Here is a 19197-nt window from a genome sequence, read left to right as displayed (position 1 = left end):
AGCATAAGGCACAGAGTTCAAGCCCTGGTAGCAGGGCATGCATGCATATGTATGTGTGTACACGTGTACACACACACACACACACACACACACACACACACGCACACACACACACACGTGCGCGCGCGCATGCGCGCGCATCTCGAAGTAGGGGGAGATTTAGAATTATTAAATGCTTCAGGACATTAATAACCCATTTAGTCACTTTTGGAAACAGAAGTCAGTTCAAAAGAGGAGACATTACTATACTTTCAGGAGAGCTTATTCATCTTATAAATAATTTCTTTTTTCTTTTTCTTTTTTGCCAGTCGTGGACTTGAACTCTGGGCCTGAGCACTGTCCCTCAGCTTTTCAGCTCAAGGCGAGTGCTCTACTGCTTGAGCCACAGCGCCACTTCTGGCCTTTTCTGTTTATGTGGTGCTGAGGAATCGAACCCAGGGCCTCATGCATGCAAGGCAAGCACTCTACCACTGAGCTACCTCCCAGCCCCATCTTATAAATAATTTCTAAACAAAGCAGGCTGAAAAACTTTGACCTCTACAAAAAAGTAACACCAATATTCTAATCATTTTCTATTTATTTTTCAGATAAAATATTCTTTTAAAGGAAGTCTGTTGGGTTGGGAAGGTGGCTCAGTGGTAGAGCGCTTGCCTTGCATGCCTGAGGCCCTGGATTCGACTCCTCAGCACCACATAAGCAAAAAGAAAAAAGCCGGAAGTGGCACTGTGGCTCAAGTGGTAGAGCGCTAGCCTTGAGCTGAAGAGCTGAGGGACAGCGCCCAGGCCCAGAGTTCAGGCCCCACGACCGGACCCAAAAAAAATTTTTTTTTAAAAAAGGAAGTCTGTTAAAGTCATGTAAGAATTCAATGAAAAAGGGCTCTCTCCAAGGAACAGAAGCTACATTTTATGGAAGATGTTAAATATAGTGATAAATGGAAGGAGAAATATAGAAAATACCACAGAGAAAAATCTGAAGGCGGGTGCTGGTGGTTCTCACCTGTAATCCTAGCTACTCAGGAGGCTGAGATATGAGGATCATGGTTCAAAGCCAGCCCAGGCAGGAAAGTCCATGAGACTCTTATCTCCAATAAACCACTAGAAAACTGGAAGTGGCACTGTGGCTCAAGTGGTAGAGCGCTCGCCTTGAGCTGAAGAGCTGAGGGGTAGCTCTAAGGCCCAGAGTTCAAGTCTCATGACTGACAAAAACAAAAAACAAAAAGCAAAAAACAAAGAACTGCTAAGACTAGAGGAAAACGCAAAAAATGGCTCTGCTAGACCAAATCTGGAACAAACATACATAACAGTAAGTGGTTATAAATCACCAAATAAATACTCAAGAGTAAACTAAAATATAGAAAAATGATAGATGTGTAAAAATCACCAGTGGATGGCAGGAGAAGTGAAAGTTTAATGAAGATAATGTACAAACTATTTCCCCATGAAATAATTACAAGAGAGTCCAGAAACTACTAATAATTTGATGGTGGATCTGGAGGATGCCATATTACTAAAAGATAAATAAGATTACCAGTTACAGTACAAAGGTAAAAGACTCTGAAAAGAGTTTTAACATTTCCTGCATGGGAGGCAGGAAATGTTTCTCTCTCTTTTCCATTTCCCTCTACTTAAATGCTGTTTTACTAAAATAAAGTGTGTGTGTGTGTGTGTGTGTGTAAGTGTGTGTGTGTGTGTGTGTGTGTGTCTGAAAACAAGCAATGTGCTATCATTGTGGTATTAATGCCAAAAATGGATGATACAAAACTGAAAGGAATTCTGTTCTCAAAGAAAGGTACCAAACTAATCAGCTTATCATCTCAGGAATGCTAAGATGCCATGGCTGTAGGGAAGAAAACATGCCCTCTTTAGGAGTATTAATGTTCCAGATGTTCAAGGAGTTAAATGTCAGACGATTTTTTTTAAAGAGGACAGAAAAAGGAGAAAGAAGGAGGGACAAGATGGCAGTATGTTAACAGCTGGTGGATCAAAGATAAAGGGTATATAGGCAATCATTGTATTTTTAAATTTTTCTATTTTTTAAAAAATGTTCTAAGTCAATAAAAAAGAAAAGAGAGTAACTGCCTACCAAGCCAGAGGCCCAGAGTTCAAATCCCAGTACTAAGTAAGTAAGTAAATAAATAAACAAATGCCTACTATGGTCATACATGCCTTAATCCTAGTATGAGGGAGGGAAATCAAGGAAGATTGACAGTCCAAGGCTATCCGAGTACTGGTGGCTCATGGGTACAATCCCAGATACTCAAGATTCTGCAATTTGAAGACTGAAGCCAACCAAAGCAGATAAATCCTCCAGACTCTTACCTCCAATTACCCATGAAAAAGTAGGAATTAGAGGTATGGTATGAGTGATAGAGAGCTAGCTATGAGGAAAAGTCAAGTTACAATATGAGGACTTGACTTGAGTTCATTAACTAAGTACTGGCACCAAAAACAAAAGTTAGAGGTTAGCCTAGGATACATAATATAATGAGACTGACTCAGAAAAAGAAAAAAAGTGAATACATTACTAGAAGTAACATTGTCAGGCTAGAGGTACTACAAATGAAAAATGAATTTATACTAAGTTTTACCACAGTAATTCTCATGTAGAAGGAAAGTTGGGCACCTGAAAAAAATGCAGACCTACCTCACTAGGGGGATGATGAGAGAATAAAGGCAATGGGTGCATTTCAAGTTATGACACTTTTTTTTTTTTTTTTTTTTTTTTTTAGCATTTCAAGTTATAATGAAGACTCAAAGTCAAGGGCCATCAGGACAAAAGGCTCAACAGACTCTACTTTTGCATGCCAACACTCTGTCTAGAATGGCTATCATGTAGCCCATTAGAGAAAACAATCTGCATAGCTGGGAATGTGGCTCAGTGGTAGAGTGCTTGCCTAGCATGCATGAAGCCCTAGATTCAATTCTTCAATACCACATACACACAAAAAAGCCAGAAGTGGCACTGTGGCTTAAGTCATAGAGTAGTAGCCTTGAGCAAAAAGCTGAGAGACAGTGCCCAGGCCCTGAGTTCAAGCCCCAGGATTGGCAAAAAAAGAAAAGAAAAGAAAAGAAAAGACACTTGCTATGTGGGATTTTTTGCAACACAGCTATGTAAGAGAATCTACACAGCATTTTTTGAAATATTTACTGTAAAAAATCCTTCTTTATAATGTATTTTTTCCCCCTAATGCTAGTACTGATGTTATATGGTAAATCCAATCTTGAGAACAGAGAAGCCACTACTTAATAGGCCAAGTTTGGAATCTTTTTTTTTTTTTGGTCATGGGGCCTGAACTCTGGGCCTGAGTGCTGTCTCTTAGCTCTTCAGCTCAAGGCTAGTGCTCTACCACTTGAGCCATAGTACCACTTCTGGCTTTTTCTGCTTATATGGTGCTGAGAAATTGAACCCAGGGCCTCATGCATACAAGGCAAGCACTCTACTACTGAGCCACCTTCCCAACCCAAAATTCAGGATCTTTATTAGAGCATAGGCATGCAGCAGAGGGACTCCAGTCACAAAGCCCTACCACCCTGAATACAACTAACACATGGCTTATATGGCCAAAATCCACACAATGTTCATGGAATTAATCTTTTTTTTTTTTTTTTTTTTTTTGGGTCCGGTCGTGGGGCCTGAACTCTGGGCCTGGGCACTGTCCCTCAGCTCTTCAGCTCAAGGCTAGTGCTCTACCACTTGAGCCACAGCACCACTTCCGGCTTTTTTCTTTTTGCTTATGTGGTGCTGAGGAATCGAACCCAGGGCCTTGAGCATGCAAGGCAAGCGCTCTACCACTGAGCCACCTTCCCAGCCCTCATGGAATTAATCTTAAAATGGAAAGCAAACCAGATGTGGACATAATCAAAGTAAATGAAAAAACAGTGCACATTCAAATCTCACAAAGATATTAAATATAAGCCAAAACAAATCAAATGTGGACACAGTCAAGGGGAATCAAGCACCAATCGAAGGAGAGTAAGCCAGACTTACCTGAACATACCAACTCAAAACACTTTTTTTTTTTTTATTGTGAAGATACCGTTCAGAGGGGTTACAATTAAATGGGCAAGATAATGAGTACATTTCTTATCAAGCTTTGTTGCCTCCTCCTTTGTTTTCCCTTCCCATCCCCCAAAACACATTTTTAAACTAAAGAATATTCTCTATTATTAAGGCCTTTTGCTTAGTCCCAGTCTCCTTTCTTCACTGGGACTTGAAGCATGATCTGGGCCTGGTCCCTTAACTTTTTCACTCAAGACTGGTGCTCTACCACTTGAGCAATAGCTCCTCTTTTAGCTTCATGGTGGCTAACTGGAGAGAAGAGTCTCAAATTTTCTTGTCCTGGATGGCTTTGAATTACAACCTTAAGATCTCAGCCTCCTAAGTAGCTAGGATTACAATTGTGAGCCATGGAACCAGGCAGAAATATCTTTTAATGTGATTTTGCTTAACTAAAAACATGTACATATAAAATAATTGCTGTGCCAGGGCGCCAGAGGCTTACGCCTGTAATCCTAGCTACTCAGGAGGCTGAGATCTGAGGATCTCTGATCAAAGCCAACATGGGCAGGAAACTCCATGAGATTCTTATCTCCAATAAACTACTAGAAAACCAGAAGTGGTGCTGTGGCTCTAGCAGTAGAGCGCTCGCCTTGAGCTGAAGAGTGCACGGACAGCGCCCAAGACTGGAGTTCAAGCCCCACAACCGACCAAAAAAAAAAAAAAAAAAATTGCTGTAAGCAAATCCCATTTCCTCATAAAAATCAATCTAATAGCTTATCTCTACTTATAGGGAAAAGAGAAAGAGTATACTAGTGGCTCACACCTGTAATGCCAGCTATTCAGAATAGTGAGATAAAGCTAGCCCAAGCAGAAAAAGTCTGGAGTCTCTTATCTCCAATTGAAAACACCAAAAAGTATAAAGTGGAGGTGTGGCTCAAGTGGTAGAACCTAGAGCAGGAACAGAGCCCAGGCTCTGAGTTCAAGCCCCAGGACAGGCATACACATTAAAATAAGAACAGAGAAAGAGAATGAGGTCTGAGATAAGTAAACTTGTTCCTTTCATTTTCATTAAACTGTTCAGGATCTATGGTTCCAGCGCCCTAAACATGATACCCAATGTCTATTTACTTTTCTTCATTTCTACTTTTCGTCATTGATACCCAATGTCTATTTACTTTTCTTCATTTCTACTTTTCTTCATTTTCTTGCATGTGTGTCTACTGGTTCTTAGGAAAAGTTCACTGGAATTAAAAGAGTTTCACAGACTTTCCTACCTATGTTGGCTTCAAACAGTAATCCTCAGATCTCAGCCTCCTGAGAGTAGCTAGGATTACAGGCATGAGCCATCAGCACTCAGCAACTTTTCTTCAGGTAACTTAAAGTTATACTGGAACAGATGGAACTATTATTTAAAAATTTCATAATCTTCAGATATTAGGTATAGGTAGTATGTCAAGTATACTTAAACTATATAATTTTTTTTTTTTGGGGGGGGGGTCCAGTCGTGAGGCCTGAACTCTGGGCCTGGGCGCTGTCCCTCAGCTCTTCAGCTCAAGGCCAGTGCTCTACTACTTGAGCCACAGTGCCACTTCCAGCTTTTTTCTTTTTGCTTATGTGGTGCTGAGGAATCGAACCCAGGGCCTCATGCATGCAAGGCAAGCGCTCTACCACTGAGCCACCTTCCCAGCCCCTACACTATATAATTTTGACACCTTGTTCAGATACTATTTGCAAAGGATGTTAGTAATACTGAATTCTACTCACCATAAGAGCTCTCAAGTTTTACCTGATTTATATATTTTTTTGATTTTGTAAATGCATTTAAATAATTTTTTATGGCCTAGATATAGCACAGTTTAGATACAGAGGAGGCATTTCATTTGGAAAAAAGACTACCATACTATTTTGGAAAAATATTCCATAGAAGTTTCTATTCTTTACACACCCATGTTTTCTTCAACTAGTACAAGTTATACTGTGGTATGCAGAAGAGATAACTCTTTTTCTTTTCTTTCTTTTTTTGTCGGTCATGGGGCTTGAACTCTAGGACTAGGTGCTGTCCCTGAGCTCTTGAGCTCAGGGGGAGTGCTCTACCACTTGAGCCACAGCACCACTTCCGGTTTTCTAGTGGTTAATTGGAGATAAGAGATTTATCTGCCCAGGCTGGCTTTGAACCATGATCCTCAGATCTTAGCCTCCTGAGTAGCTAGGATTAAAGGCGTGAGCCACTGGTGCCTGGCTCTTTTTTTTTTTTTTTTTTTGCCAGTCCTGAGGCTTGAACTCTAGGCCTGAATGCTGTCTCTGAGCTCCTTTTTTGCTCAAGGCTAGCACCACTTGAGCCACAGTGCCACTTTCAGCTTTTTCAGTTGACTAAATTGGAGGTAAGCGTCTCACAGACTTTCCTGCCCTGTCTTGCTTCGAACCTGGATCCTCAGATCTCAGACTACTGAGTAGCTAGGATTACAGACATGTACCACTAGCACCAGATATTCTTTACTATCAGGTAAATCTGACCTTTTAGCATAGTCTCAGTTCATATGAACATTACTGGCTTCTAACACAAAGATGGCCTCTGCATACCCAGTCCTGGGGCAGAGAAGGTATAAAAGGTGCCATAATAGGTTGGGAAGGTGGCTCAGTGGTAAAGTGCTTGCCTTGAATGCATGAAGCCCTGGGTTTGATTCCTCAGCACCACATAAGCAGAAAAAAAAGCTGGAAATGGTGCTGTGGCTCAAGTGGTAGAGTACCAGCTTTGAGCTGAAGAGCTGAGGGACAACACACAGGCACACAGGCCGAGTTCAAGCCCCACAACCAACAAAAAAAAAAAAAAAAAAAGGTGCCATACAGACACAGGAGACAGACCATTTATGGTATCAGCATAAATGATTACTTCCTCTCAACTCTAGCTGAGGTAGTAAGAATGGTCCAAAAGTTCAATGATGAACAAGATTTGATAGTACCTTGGCTCTGGCCAGATGGGCCAAGCCTAAACCTAAGCTGAAGCTTACAGATGGAGGCTTACAGCTATATATTTCAAAGTTTTCTTGCTTTCTGGTTTTCTTTTTTATGTTAACTTCATCCTTACCTTGGAATTCAACATAATTTCTGGAGCCCTGTACCAACGTGTGGCTACATACTCTGTCAGGAAGCCTGTGTGATCATGATCTGGATCTGCAACACGGGCCAGGCCAAAGTCACAGATCTAAGGGAGAAAAAAGCAGACAACTGAGAATCTACCCAGCTTGATATCAGAATATCATAAAAGTAAAAGACAACGTAAGTAATAATGATAACAAGCAGTTGCTGCCACTACTATGTGAGGTATAAAAGCATTATTATTTAATCTTTTCAACAACCTGAAAGTCAGTGATGATTGATATGCCAAAGACTAACAAAGAGGCTGAAAGGATTTTTTTAAACAATACAACTTGCTGGGAATTAGTGGCTCACCCCTGTAATCCTAGCTACTCAGGAGGCTGAGATAGGAGGGGATTGTAGTTCAAAGCCAGTCTGGACAGGAAAGTCTGTAGAGTCTTATCTCTAATAATAATGATAATAAAGCCTGAAGTGGAGCTGTGGTTTTAGTGGTAAAGGAACAGTGGGGGTAGTGTGTATACACGCATACACATATACACACCACGCACACGCACACAGATGCAACTTAACTTGATGAGTGGGGTTGGAATAAGATGTGGGAGAGAATGACAAGGAAGGGATGACAAGCACTGTACTCATAAATTGACATGCAGAACTGAAACTGCTTTGCACACTATTTAAAGATAATAAATTTAATAAAAAGTATAATCAAGAGAAACAACTAGGAGACAACTTAAAAGAGGAAATCTCACATTTTCTTAACTGTTTAGTTGTAACTACATATAGCTTACTTGACAAAAATTGTTCTGGGTAAATTCAGCAAAGCCATCCAGACCCTGTCTCAGCCCCATCTCACTGGTGCTCACAGGATCATTGCTGCTAGGATTAGCTATTGGAATTTGCACTGGCCTTCTATTTCTCAGATTCCACTTCTTGATAGTTCTCCCATTTAGTCCAAGAAAGTGACATTTTTAGAACCTTCTCACTTCCCTCCCATTTTATGTAGTCAAATCTTCATATACTGAAGATGTACCATTTCTGGTTTTAAAATATCCAGCTTCTCATTTTGTTCAGACTTACAGAAGTACCTCCTAAGCATTCCTCATCTTGCTCTCCCAATACTGTAGTGCTATTCAAGAAGGCTATTTTATAAAATAGCTAGTTATATAACATGCAGCTATAATCTAGTTCCACACAAATTCAGAATCTTTTAGCTCTTAGGCGCCTAGGAAACCAACTCAAGAGAAAGATATGTTAACTATAATGGGCCAGAGTAACTATACTTTTAGAAGATAGACTAAAAGACATGGACTAACCTGGAAGCTTGATAGAATTAAGTAGGCTAAGAAACAAGGGCCTAAACTAAGGCCCTAAAATCAGGGACAGTAAAGGACAAATCTAAAAGGTAGTTATAGGACTTGGAATCTACCTAGACTTAATCTCTACCTTTGATCCTACAGATGCTCTCATTTACTTTGACTACAGCATCCAAAAAGTTGCACATTTATGCTGCAGACATAAAAGGCCAAGGGAGAGTGTGAGGTTGAATTCAAGCACCAATACTGGCACAAAACAAAGGGGATAGGGGTGTGTTGAACAGCACATCTGCTTCTCCAGGGACTCTCCCATAGGCTGCTTTCCATGTCCACTCTCACAAGATAGAACAGCGAGGGAATCCTGTCTTCCTCCGTAGCTCTGACTGCCAACTCTAGCCACTCTACACTCGCAATGTGAATAACCACCACAAACCTGCACTTCTCCTTTCAGAGATGGCTTGCTTGCCAATGACATTACAAGGAATAGTTCATAGCTTTTGTGGAGGAACATAGTTGAATTTACAATTGATTGATCTGAGCCTTTCAATGTATTTATATCCTATTTGTTTCTTCCTCCTCCTCCTCCTCCTCTTCCTCCTCTTCTTCCTCCTCTCCCTCCCCCTCCTCCTCCTCCTTTTTTTGTTGATAGTGGGGTCTGAATTCTGGGCTTGGGCACTGTCCCTGAGCTCTTCAGCTCAAGGCTAGCGCTCTACCACTTGAGCCACAGCACCACTTCCAACATTTTCTGCTTATGTGGTGCTGAAGAATCAAACCCAGGGCCTCATGCATGCAAGGCAAGCGCTCTACCACTGAGCCACCTTCCCAGTCCCTATTTGTTTGTTTTTCCGGTCATTGGGCTTGAACTCTGGGCCTGGGCACTGTCCCTCAGCTCTTCAGCACAAGACTAGCACTCTACCATTTGTGCCATAGTGCCACTGCCCGAGCTGGCTTTGAAGGCTTTGAACCTCAATCCTCAGATCTCAGCATCCTAAGCAGCGAGGATTATAGGCGTGAATCACTGGCTCCCAGCTTCTATTTGTTTCTTTATAGTGCTTTCTACTAATTTTTATGGAAGGAACTGCTGGAAGCATTTCCAACATAAAAGGCTCACTGGCAACTGAATTCAGTAAGATAAGCCATGCATGAATGATCAATTTTTTTTGATGACTGAAGGCGGGTGCTCTGAGCCCCACCCACTCCAATGCTGTATGGCTTGAACTTTTCAAATAGGTATGATTTATTATTTCTCTCTTTTTCAGGGCTAACATTTCATTGTAGAATTCATGTTCAACCAGAGCTTTGCTTTTTGTTATAGGAATGATATCTTAAGTCACATTCTAACTCACCTAATAGGAATAAAAATATTATGCTTGGTCAGTGAAACAAAACCAGACGAAGCCACAGAATATAAGGACAGTTCTGTTATTGCTCTTGGTTCTGGGCGTTAAAAAAGACTGCAGAGAGAGGGGGAAAAAAGACTGTAGAGGTTCACACTTGATACACAACTCTGAGAGGGGAGGAAGGAGAATAATTGGGGTGTTGCATGCTTGCAATCTCAGTTAAATGGAGGAAATGGGAGGATACTGGCTTGAGACAAGCCTGGGCAAAAAGGTTAGTGAGAGTCTATTTAAAAAATAAGCTGGGTGTTGTAGTACACACTGGTAATGCCAACTGCAAGGGCCTTTTTTCTTTTCTTTTTTTTTCTTATGTGGTGCTGGGGAATTGAACCCAGGGCCTCATGCATGCAAGGCAAGCGCTCTACCACTGAGCCACCTTCCCAGCCCCGCAAGGGCCTTATTATCACTTTTGATGCTATTTGCTCTAGAACTCTACCCTCAAGTGGTTAGTACTTGCCTGGTAAGCACAAGGCCGTAAGTTCAAACTCCAACACTGCCAAAACAAAACAAAAACAATCTCCCTAAAAGCCCCTAAATGTGTAGTTATTCTTCCTTGTTGTTTTCCCTCTGAGAGAAACTCAATCTGAAAAGCATTAGCAGGTCATTCAATGTAAGTTGCCATGGGGTTGGAGACAGTGGGCTGATGGAGAATATAGCATACAAGTAGTTAAAAGAGGGCTCAAGATTAGGATGTGGTGTAGGTGTGAGGTGAAGAGTGGGTTTGATAGAAGAGGGAGTAGAAGCATATCTAGAGAATTGGAATCTGAGCAAAATGATGTTGGATAAATCAATAGTTTTACTGGGGGTTGCAAAATGGTGGTTTTCTAATTTTATTATTCCCTTATTTTTTTTAGCCTGTATTTTTTTCCAGAAGGGCTGTGGGTCATCAACTGGAGCTATTTGCTTACTACCCTGATGCACAGATACTAGTAGATTTCCTATTGCAAAGACGGAGAAAATGTTTAATCTTTTCCCTACCAATATTTGTAACAGTGGAAAGGTATAAGAGAAACTTTTATCATTGGTATACCTACACTAAAAAGGCACAGGACTAGCAGCACCATGTCATCGCCCCCTCCCCACTCCACAGTTTTCTGAACACTACAATACCAAAGATTAATGTTTACGTAGAAATAACAAATAAAATGCTAAAGCTACAAAATAAAAAAGCAAGGATGCTGAAAATAAATCCTACAAAAATGAGATAATTCTACATCTTTTGTATGGTATTACATAAAACAATTTATTAAATTTAGCACTTCCCTATCTGGCTACTTTCTTGATCCTGTACATGCGAATTTTTATAAAACAAAGGAAACCTTAAAGATTTGTTTCTTGTATCCTCTTTCACAAGCACACATGGAATCATATGGCTACAATGACTCCTCGTATGAACATTTTTGCAGTTAGGCTAGTAAACAGTAACAAACTAGTATAGGCATTTCTCTGGCAGTTCCATTTTAAAAAATGCCAGATGAAGTTCCAAATAGGGCTTATAATCCTTACATGTTTCTGTAGCCTGGAGAAATAAAGAGAAAGTCTATAATGGAGAATCCCAGAAGGGACCTGAGGTCTCAGGGCATCATATATCAAAATATATAAAGCAAAAAAAAAGTTTATTTAGAGTAGTTATATGAAGGAGTCTCACTTCAACAAGTCAGATTATGGATGCAAATGCTTAAAATAAGTAAAAATATTAAAATAAGTTTATTATTGTTGGCTTTGATACAAAAATTAAAAGTTGAAGGTTTGACTCACTTGGAATAAGCTTATATTCTGAGTGGTCAAGAGTAGTAAATACTTTGTTACAGGAGGCCAACAGAAAATAACAGAACTGCCTGCTTACTTAAAAATTCAAAAGGGGGGCTGGGAATGTGGCTTAGTGGTAGAGTGCACTTACCTAGCATGCATGAAGCCCTGGGTTCAATTCCTCAGTACCACATAAATGGAAAAAGCCAGAAGTGGCATTGTGGGTGAAGTGGTAGGGTGCTAGTCTTGAGCAAAAGAACCTCAGGGACAGTGCCCAGGCCCTGAGTTCAAGCCCCAGGACTGGAAAAAAAAAAATTCAAAAGGGACCTAAATAACATAAGTAGTCTATCTGCTAGCCTTTCTAGGCACAAGGACCTGAGAGTCATCTTGGTCACCACAAAGTTCAGAGGATCCAAAACATCAATAATTCCATTACTTGAGTGGAAAAGACATTTTCTCTATTGGCAGTCTTGTAAGCATTATATTACATATGCATTAAACTGCCACTACATCCTGACTGGTTTGGATATACTTGCTGTGTCAAACCTCAGTGACATCCCATAATCACTTTAAGAATGAGGTGATTTCCTATTTAAAACCATGTGAATGATGTATACTTTCTATGTGCATCTAAAACACAGAAGTAAAACTGGCCATCATGTGGTTGAAGAGAAAGATCAAGAGAAGCTGAGGCTCAACCAGGGCTATACTATATACATCTATAAATCACAGTTTTCAGGAGGCTAAGGCAAGGAGATAACAAGTTTGAGTCCAGTCTGAGCTACATAGTGAAATCTTGTTTTCACACTAATTTGAGTCCAGTCTGAGCTACATAGTGAAATCTCGTTTTCACACAACAAACTGATCAAACTTTAGACTGATAGATGGCTGTCTATGACCTTACTTTCAACCAACCTTTCAAGCTAATGTCAATGATTCTCTAAGATTTATCCAAAGCTGGGATAAGAGGAGGACACAGTGTTTTGTGAATGAGTCCTTGTTTCATACTTAGATGTTATCTTCTTCCTGTTGCCTCTCACAGTAGTAGCCACAACTGGGTCACTTCTCTCCTTTGCATTTTTATAGCATTCTCTCCTGCATTTCAATTATAGCACATACTAGTACAATAATCTACTGTCTTATCAGATTTCTCATCTATCAGTTTTTTTATTTGAGGGGTATATACTCATCTTCCTGGCATAATATACCTAACAGAACCTCAAACAATCAATGTCTATTGGATTGAAAATTTTTTTAAAAAAACAATTATTCCTATATATTTACATATTTTTCCCTTTGGTAATACTGGGGTTTAAACTCAAGGCATCATGCATGCTAAACAGGCACTCTACCACTTGAACCACTCAACCAGCCTCTTCTTGCATTGATAATTTTCCAGAGAGGGTCTCTTTCCCAGAATTGGTCTGAAGTATAATCTGTCTATGTGTGCTTCTTTGAGATGCCAGGTGTAGGTCACTGCAGCCTGACACTGTGCTTCCACCTTGGCCTGAGATAACAAGGGTACATGCTACAGCACCCAGCCACTGACTGAAATGGAGTCTTGCATGTCTTTCTACTTTTTGGTCTTGAATTGATGTGAATTTTTTATTAGCATCATTGTAGCTAAGATATCTATAGATCTTCCTTCTTATTCAGCTGTGCCATCTGTTAAAATAAAAACAGATGCTATACCTCTTTAGGAAAACTCTAAGGACTGTAAAAGATCTGAATTTCTTCCTTATGAAATTCCTTATTAGGAATTAAAGGCAGAGTGGTTGCTTTCTGAGTCTCTTGTATAAAACTTATTGAAGGAAAATGATCATCAATTAAAGAAGAGACTTATACTTGGGCTGGGGGTGTGGCTCTAGCAGAGTATCTGCCTAGCAGGCCCCAGTACCACCAAAAAACACTTATTGCATACAGATGCATATGACCTATCTGTTCATATAAAATATGAAAGTGCGCATATAACTAGGAGAGGAAGAATGGCATAGAAGGGAAAAAAGAATTAGCATTCTGTATTTGCATTTCTGCCATAAAAATATTTTCATAGCCAGGTGCCAATGGCTCAAGTCCATATTCCTAGCTACTCAGGAAGCTGACATCTGAGGATTACAGTTCAAAGCCAGCCTGGACAGGAAAGACTGTGAGACTCTTCTCTCCAATTAACCATCAAAAATCCAGAAGTAGAGCTGTGGCTTAAGTGGTAGAGTGCTATCCTTGAGTGAAAATGCTAAGGGGAAGTGCCCTGAGTTCAAGTCCTAGTAATGACACATGAGCATGAAAAGCAAAGACACACATGTTTGTGGTATAATTTAAAATATGAATAATGATAAAATAACTGTGTCTCAGTACATTGTTTTTCCCCCCTCAATATACTATACCATGAGAATTAAATAATCTGGCTGACCTTGAGATCACAGGTGGTATTGAGCAGCAGATTGGAAGGCTTGAGGTCACGGTGCAGAACATTAGCTGAATGGATGTATTTTAACCCTCTAAGAATCTGGTAAAGAAAATAGCAGATGTGGTCATTGCTGAGGTGTTGTGTCTTCAAGAGCTTGTAAAGATCTGTTTCCATGAGGTCTTGTACAATATATCTGTTTGGAAAAGTTAAGGTAAAATACGAAATAACTGATCATGGTTAGCCAAGTTTTACAGACACAATTCACCCTCTCCAAATAGCCAGTTATTATATGTACCATGAGGCCTTTAAGGGAAACAAACTGAAAAAGTAAATGGAAGGAATCTAAAGTAGTGAACTCATTGTTTAGGTCCTTTAAGACAACAGTCATTGTATCTGCTTGATGTGGTTGCTTATGAGGATAGACTAAGATTTGAGACAGAAATATTGGCAGGGTAAATCTTGACTTCCTTGTTCTCTAAGCCATCCACCATTAATAAATCTTCTCCAAATTTTAGGGTGGGTGGTAACTGGCAAGGTTATATGTTCCCTTATCTCTTTGGTCCAATCTATAATGTCACAACTGTCTCCTTAGTAACCAACCATAAAGCTTTTGGTAATACAGGCCTAGAAACACTCTGCTACAAACCCAACCTTTAGTCTATTTTCATGACTCTTTGATTACTGTTAAAGTCCTATGAAAGTAAGAACAAGAAAAAATCATGCTAAGACGTTGTCTGTACTGGTTTGTGTTCTTCCTGCTTTCTTGTTAATAAAGGTGATGTACTGTTTCCTACAGATACATGCAAGATAAGATTTGGCACAAGACACAGGACTTATACACCTGTTGTCTAAGAGACTTTTGTTGTTGTTGCTGCTGCTCTTGCCCATCCTGGGGTCTGAACTTAGGGCCTGGGTACTAGCTATTCCTGAGCTTTTTTTTTTGCTCAGGCTAGTGCTCGACCATTTGAGCCACAGCTCTACTTCTGGCTTTTTGATGGTTAATTGGAAATAAGGGTGTCATGAAACTTTTCCTGACTGGTCTGGCTTTGAATCACAATCCTCAAATCTCAGCCTCATGAGTAGCTAGGATTACATCCATTAGCCACAAGCACAGGCACAGGTACCCAGTTTGAGGCTTCTTTTTATGGGGAAGTTAAACCAAGACCAACAGGTGGTAGCAGTTAGGAGGCATTTCACTTAAAATATCAATATAACTTATTACCAGAGAGCTGTTTAAAAATGCAAAGGGATGCCTACAGATAGTGAGCTGCTATTCCCCTAAGGGATGGATACAAATTGGACAAACTGGTATGTGAATTCTGTGTTAGCCTAAAGGACAACTTGCTCTCTTTGACAGACCCTTTTCACTATGTTCAAAGCCTCCTTTATCTTTAACAAACACCATTTTCTAGACCTCCTTGTCTAGGTTTTTAATGCTGACCAATTACTCACATAATTTTGGCCCAGTGCAACATTAAAGAAGAGTTATGACAGTATCTAACATCTGGATGGTTCTGACTAGACAATACGTATATCTAAGGCACCCACTTTATTCAAGTACTCTCTGCTTTCCCTTTCATTATAACAAATCGGTTGAAGGGACAACACATTTTTGAAAGAAAATGTTTACAGATATAGAGAAAATTTGGACTTACCTAAAAGATACTAAATTTATTTACTAAAAACTAATAAAATGAATCAGAAAAAAATTTCAGTGCTACTTTAAGTGGCAAGCAGTTATAATCTCAAATATACTTCATATACTTTTCCATTACTTTGATAAGTCAAGGAAATTTCAAAGCTATATGGAACTAATGGAACTAATTTCCAGAAAAGGGATACACATCTTTCATTTGCTCGATGGTTGGTGCTCGAATAATATCATTGATTCCAATGATGTTCTCATGTCTGAAGCGCAGTAAGATTTTTATCTCCCTCAGGGTTCTCTGGCAGTAGGTCTGGTGCTCAAAAGGGCTGATTTTCTTGATAGCTACTCGAACTTTGTTGAGATTATCATAAGCAGAGCTGAAAGAAAAATGGAGAGAAAGAGGGAGATAGTATTAAAAATAGCTCATAGAATATCTTGGCAGAAAGTATACAAATTGGTAAAATATTAAAAATTTACAGTGTGTAAATACTTGTTTCTGTGAAAGCAGCAGGTATGTTATCTACAAAAAAGGGTGAAAAGTAGCTGACACAAGATAGCAGGTACTGAACTTCAAACTGAAGGGGCCCTGCCCTAACAATTAGGCAGATGTCCATTTTGACAAATCCAGAATGGATTTATACCAGATACACAAAAATAGCTTTTTTTTTTTTTTTTCCAGTCCTGAGGCTTGAACTCAGGGCCTAAGCACTGTCCCTGAGCTTCTTTTGCTCAAGGCTAGCACTCTATCACTGGATCCACAGCAGCGCTTCTGGCCTTTTCTGTTTATATGGTACTGAGGAATTGAACCCAAGGGCTTCACAAATGCTAGGCAAGCACTCTACTGCCAAGCCACACTTTAATGCCCTAGCATTTTTTTCATTATCTTAAACAGCAACTGCATTCTGTTGAGAGCAATGATTTCTGCCTCTAAAACAACTGTCAATGTTAGATTTCTTTGGCTCAGTAAAAACACTCAAATGACTATCAACTAGATCTTCCTAACAAAAGCAGACCAAAAGGATGCATTTATTGCTTCTATCAATTTTATTTTCTCTCTTCACATTTCCAGCTCTCAACTTTGTACAAAATGATATGATTATTTTGTTGTTCTCAAGGAACTGAACCATGATGTTGTGATAGTTTATAGCAATACCTAAAGAAGTTTCCAAAAATAACTTCACTGTCTTCGTATAGGGCCCAGTTCTTTCTAAGTTTTCTTTGAGGTCTGACAATCTAATTCTAAGCAGCATGAAAAAAGAAATTGTATCTACAATTTTATGATGAATTTAAACCTTGGGTTATTATACTATTATTGACCAACAGACTATTGAAAATTTTTTTGTGGAAGCATTTTTTTTTGTTGTTTTTTGGTCAGTCGTGGGGCTTGAACTCTGGGCTTGGGCGCTGTCCCTGTGCTCTTCAGATCAAGGCAGACACACTATTGCCTGAGCCACAGTGCCACTTGTGGTTTTCGAGTAGTTTATTGGAGATAAGAGTTTCATGGACTTTCCTGCCCAGCCTGGCTTTGAACCGTGATCCTCAGATCTCAGCCTCCTGAGTAGCTAGGATTACAGGTGTGAGCCTATTAATAAACTTCAACATCTTGTCCATTGATCAAAGCAATGAAATAACACTGACAGGCATCAAAGACTTTGTTGCTAGATAGTCTGTGCTTCTATAATAATATTTATCAACCTACAGATACAACAGGGTGAAATCCTTTGGAATAATATAAACTAAAAAACATATGACGGAAAAGTAAAACAGATGGTCACTGAGTAGATATCAGTGAGAAAGGGAGGGTAAATGAGGATAAATATGGTTGATGTACTTTAAAAATACGCATATATGAAAACAAAACAATAAAACCTATGAAAACTATTTTAAGAAGAAGGATGGGAGATAGGGAAGAGTGAAGTGGATGGGGTAAATTGTATGTATATGGGGAAATGTCACAATAACTCTCCTTGTACAAATAATGTTTGCTAATAAAAATCTTAATAAAAAAAGTTAAAAAAAGATTTACTGATTCGATTGTCTGACTCTATCCCAGAAGATTCTGATTTAGCTTCAATTAGTTTATAATGACATTAACATATTTCATTGTCCCTCAATTCTTTGAAATGAAATACATTCCCTTAATTAAAGAATTGCTACTTAAAAACATTATTTTGCTTTGGCTTGCTGCATTAAGGGCCAAATAAATGATCTTCAGATAGTCAGGTATAATAATGTAAATAAATACTTTTGGAAATAAAAAAGTTTCATTATCTTAATCACAAAAGATCACACTTTTCACCAAAAACAGCATAAACTGGGACTGGGAAGGTGGCTAAGTGGTAGAGTGCTTGCCTTGCATGCATGAGGCCCTGGGTTCGATTCCTCAGCACCACATAAGCAAAAAGAAAAAAGCCGGAAGTGGTGCTGTGGCTCAAGTGGTAGAGCGCTAGCCTTGAGCTGAAGAGCTGAGGGACAGCACCCAGGCCCAGAGTTCAGGCCCTACGATGGGACCCAAAAAAAAAAAAAAAAAAAACACCAAAAAAACAGCATAAACTAAAATCGTTGTAAAGGCTTTGAGGTGTAGCTCAGTGGTAGTGATAGAGTGCTTCTGTGAGAGTTTATGTTTGATCTTCAGGTGCATCAACAATTTTAAAATACACTTTAAAAATAAAGTTGTGAAATATAAGTTTAAACTCAGCGTTATAAAATTTTAGATTTCTGAAAAGAGTAGGCAAATATCGTCACAAGTTTGCTTTATAAAATTATAATCCAGCCAGGCACTAGTGGCTCATGCTTGTAATCCTAGCAACTCAGGAGGCTGAGAGCTGAGGATTTTGGTTCAAAGCCAGACTGGAGTAGGAAAGTTTATGAGACTCTTATCTCCAATTAACCACCAGGAAACCAGAAGTGGAGCTGTGGCTCAAGTTGTAGAGCACTAGCCTTAAGCTGAGGGACAGCGCCCAGGCCCAGAGTTCAAGCTTAATGACTGGCAAAAATAAATAAATAAATGTGATGTGTACACACACACACACACACACACACACACACACACACACACACACACACACACACACACACACACACACACACACACACACACACACACACACACACACACTCACTTTCTCTCTCTCTCTCTCTCTAGAAATTCACTCAGCTATTAGGAAAAATAATAATATGTCAGGAAAATGAACAGACCTGGAATTTTTTTTTTTTGGTCGGTCATAGGGCTTGAACTCTGGGCTTGGGCACTGTCCCTCAGCTCTTCAGCTCAAGGTGAGCGCTCTACCGCTTGAGCCACAGCGCCACTTCCGGTTTTCTAGTGGTTTACTGGAGATAAGAGTCTCATGGACTTTCCTGCCTGGGCTGGCTTTGAACCGTGATCCTCAGATCTCAGCCTCCTGAGTAGCTAGGATTACAGGCGTGAGCCACCAGCACCCGGCTTGGAAAAAAAATTTTAAGTGAAGTAAGTCAAGCTCAGAGCGCCAAAGGGTACATTTTTTTTTCTCGTATGTGCAAGTTAGATCTAAATTATATAAAAATACATACCGGATCATACATAAACAATCTGACCAAAGTATGGTT

General features: G+C 39.7%; 1 protein-coding gene across 1 annotated transcript in view; it reads right to left on the bottom strand.

Moving 5' to 3' along the window:
• Positions 1-19197, bottom strand: part of Mapk1 (mitogen-activated protein kinase 1) — an 88944-nt gene that overhangs the window by 25863 nt on the left and 43884 nt on the right. Inside the window, exons 2-4 of the mRNA XM_069994257.1 lie at positions 15807-15989; positions 13968-14157; positions 7085-7201 (exon numbers count right to left, since the gene is read on the bottom strand). Coding sequence (XP_069850358.1) covers positions 7085-7201; positions 13968-14157; positions 15807-15989 — 490 coding nt within the window. The remainder of the gene's footprint in view (positions 1-7084; positions 7202-13967; positions 14158-15806; positions 15990-19197) is intronic.

This window comes from Dipodomys merriami, unplaced genomic scaffold (assembly GCF_024711535.1).
Source record: "Dipodomys merriami isolate MVZ:Mamm:240054 unplaced genomic scaffold, mDipMer1.0.p SCAF_45, whole genome shotgun sequence".
Classification (NCBI taxonomy): Eukaryota; Metazoa; Chordata; class Mammalia; order Rodentia; family Heteromyidae; genus Dipodomys; species Dipodomys merriami.
This window is presented reverse-complemented; position numbering and strand designations above follow the sequence as displayed.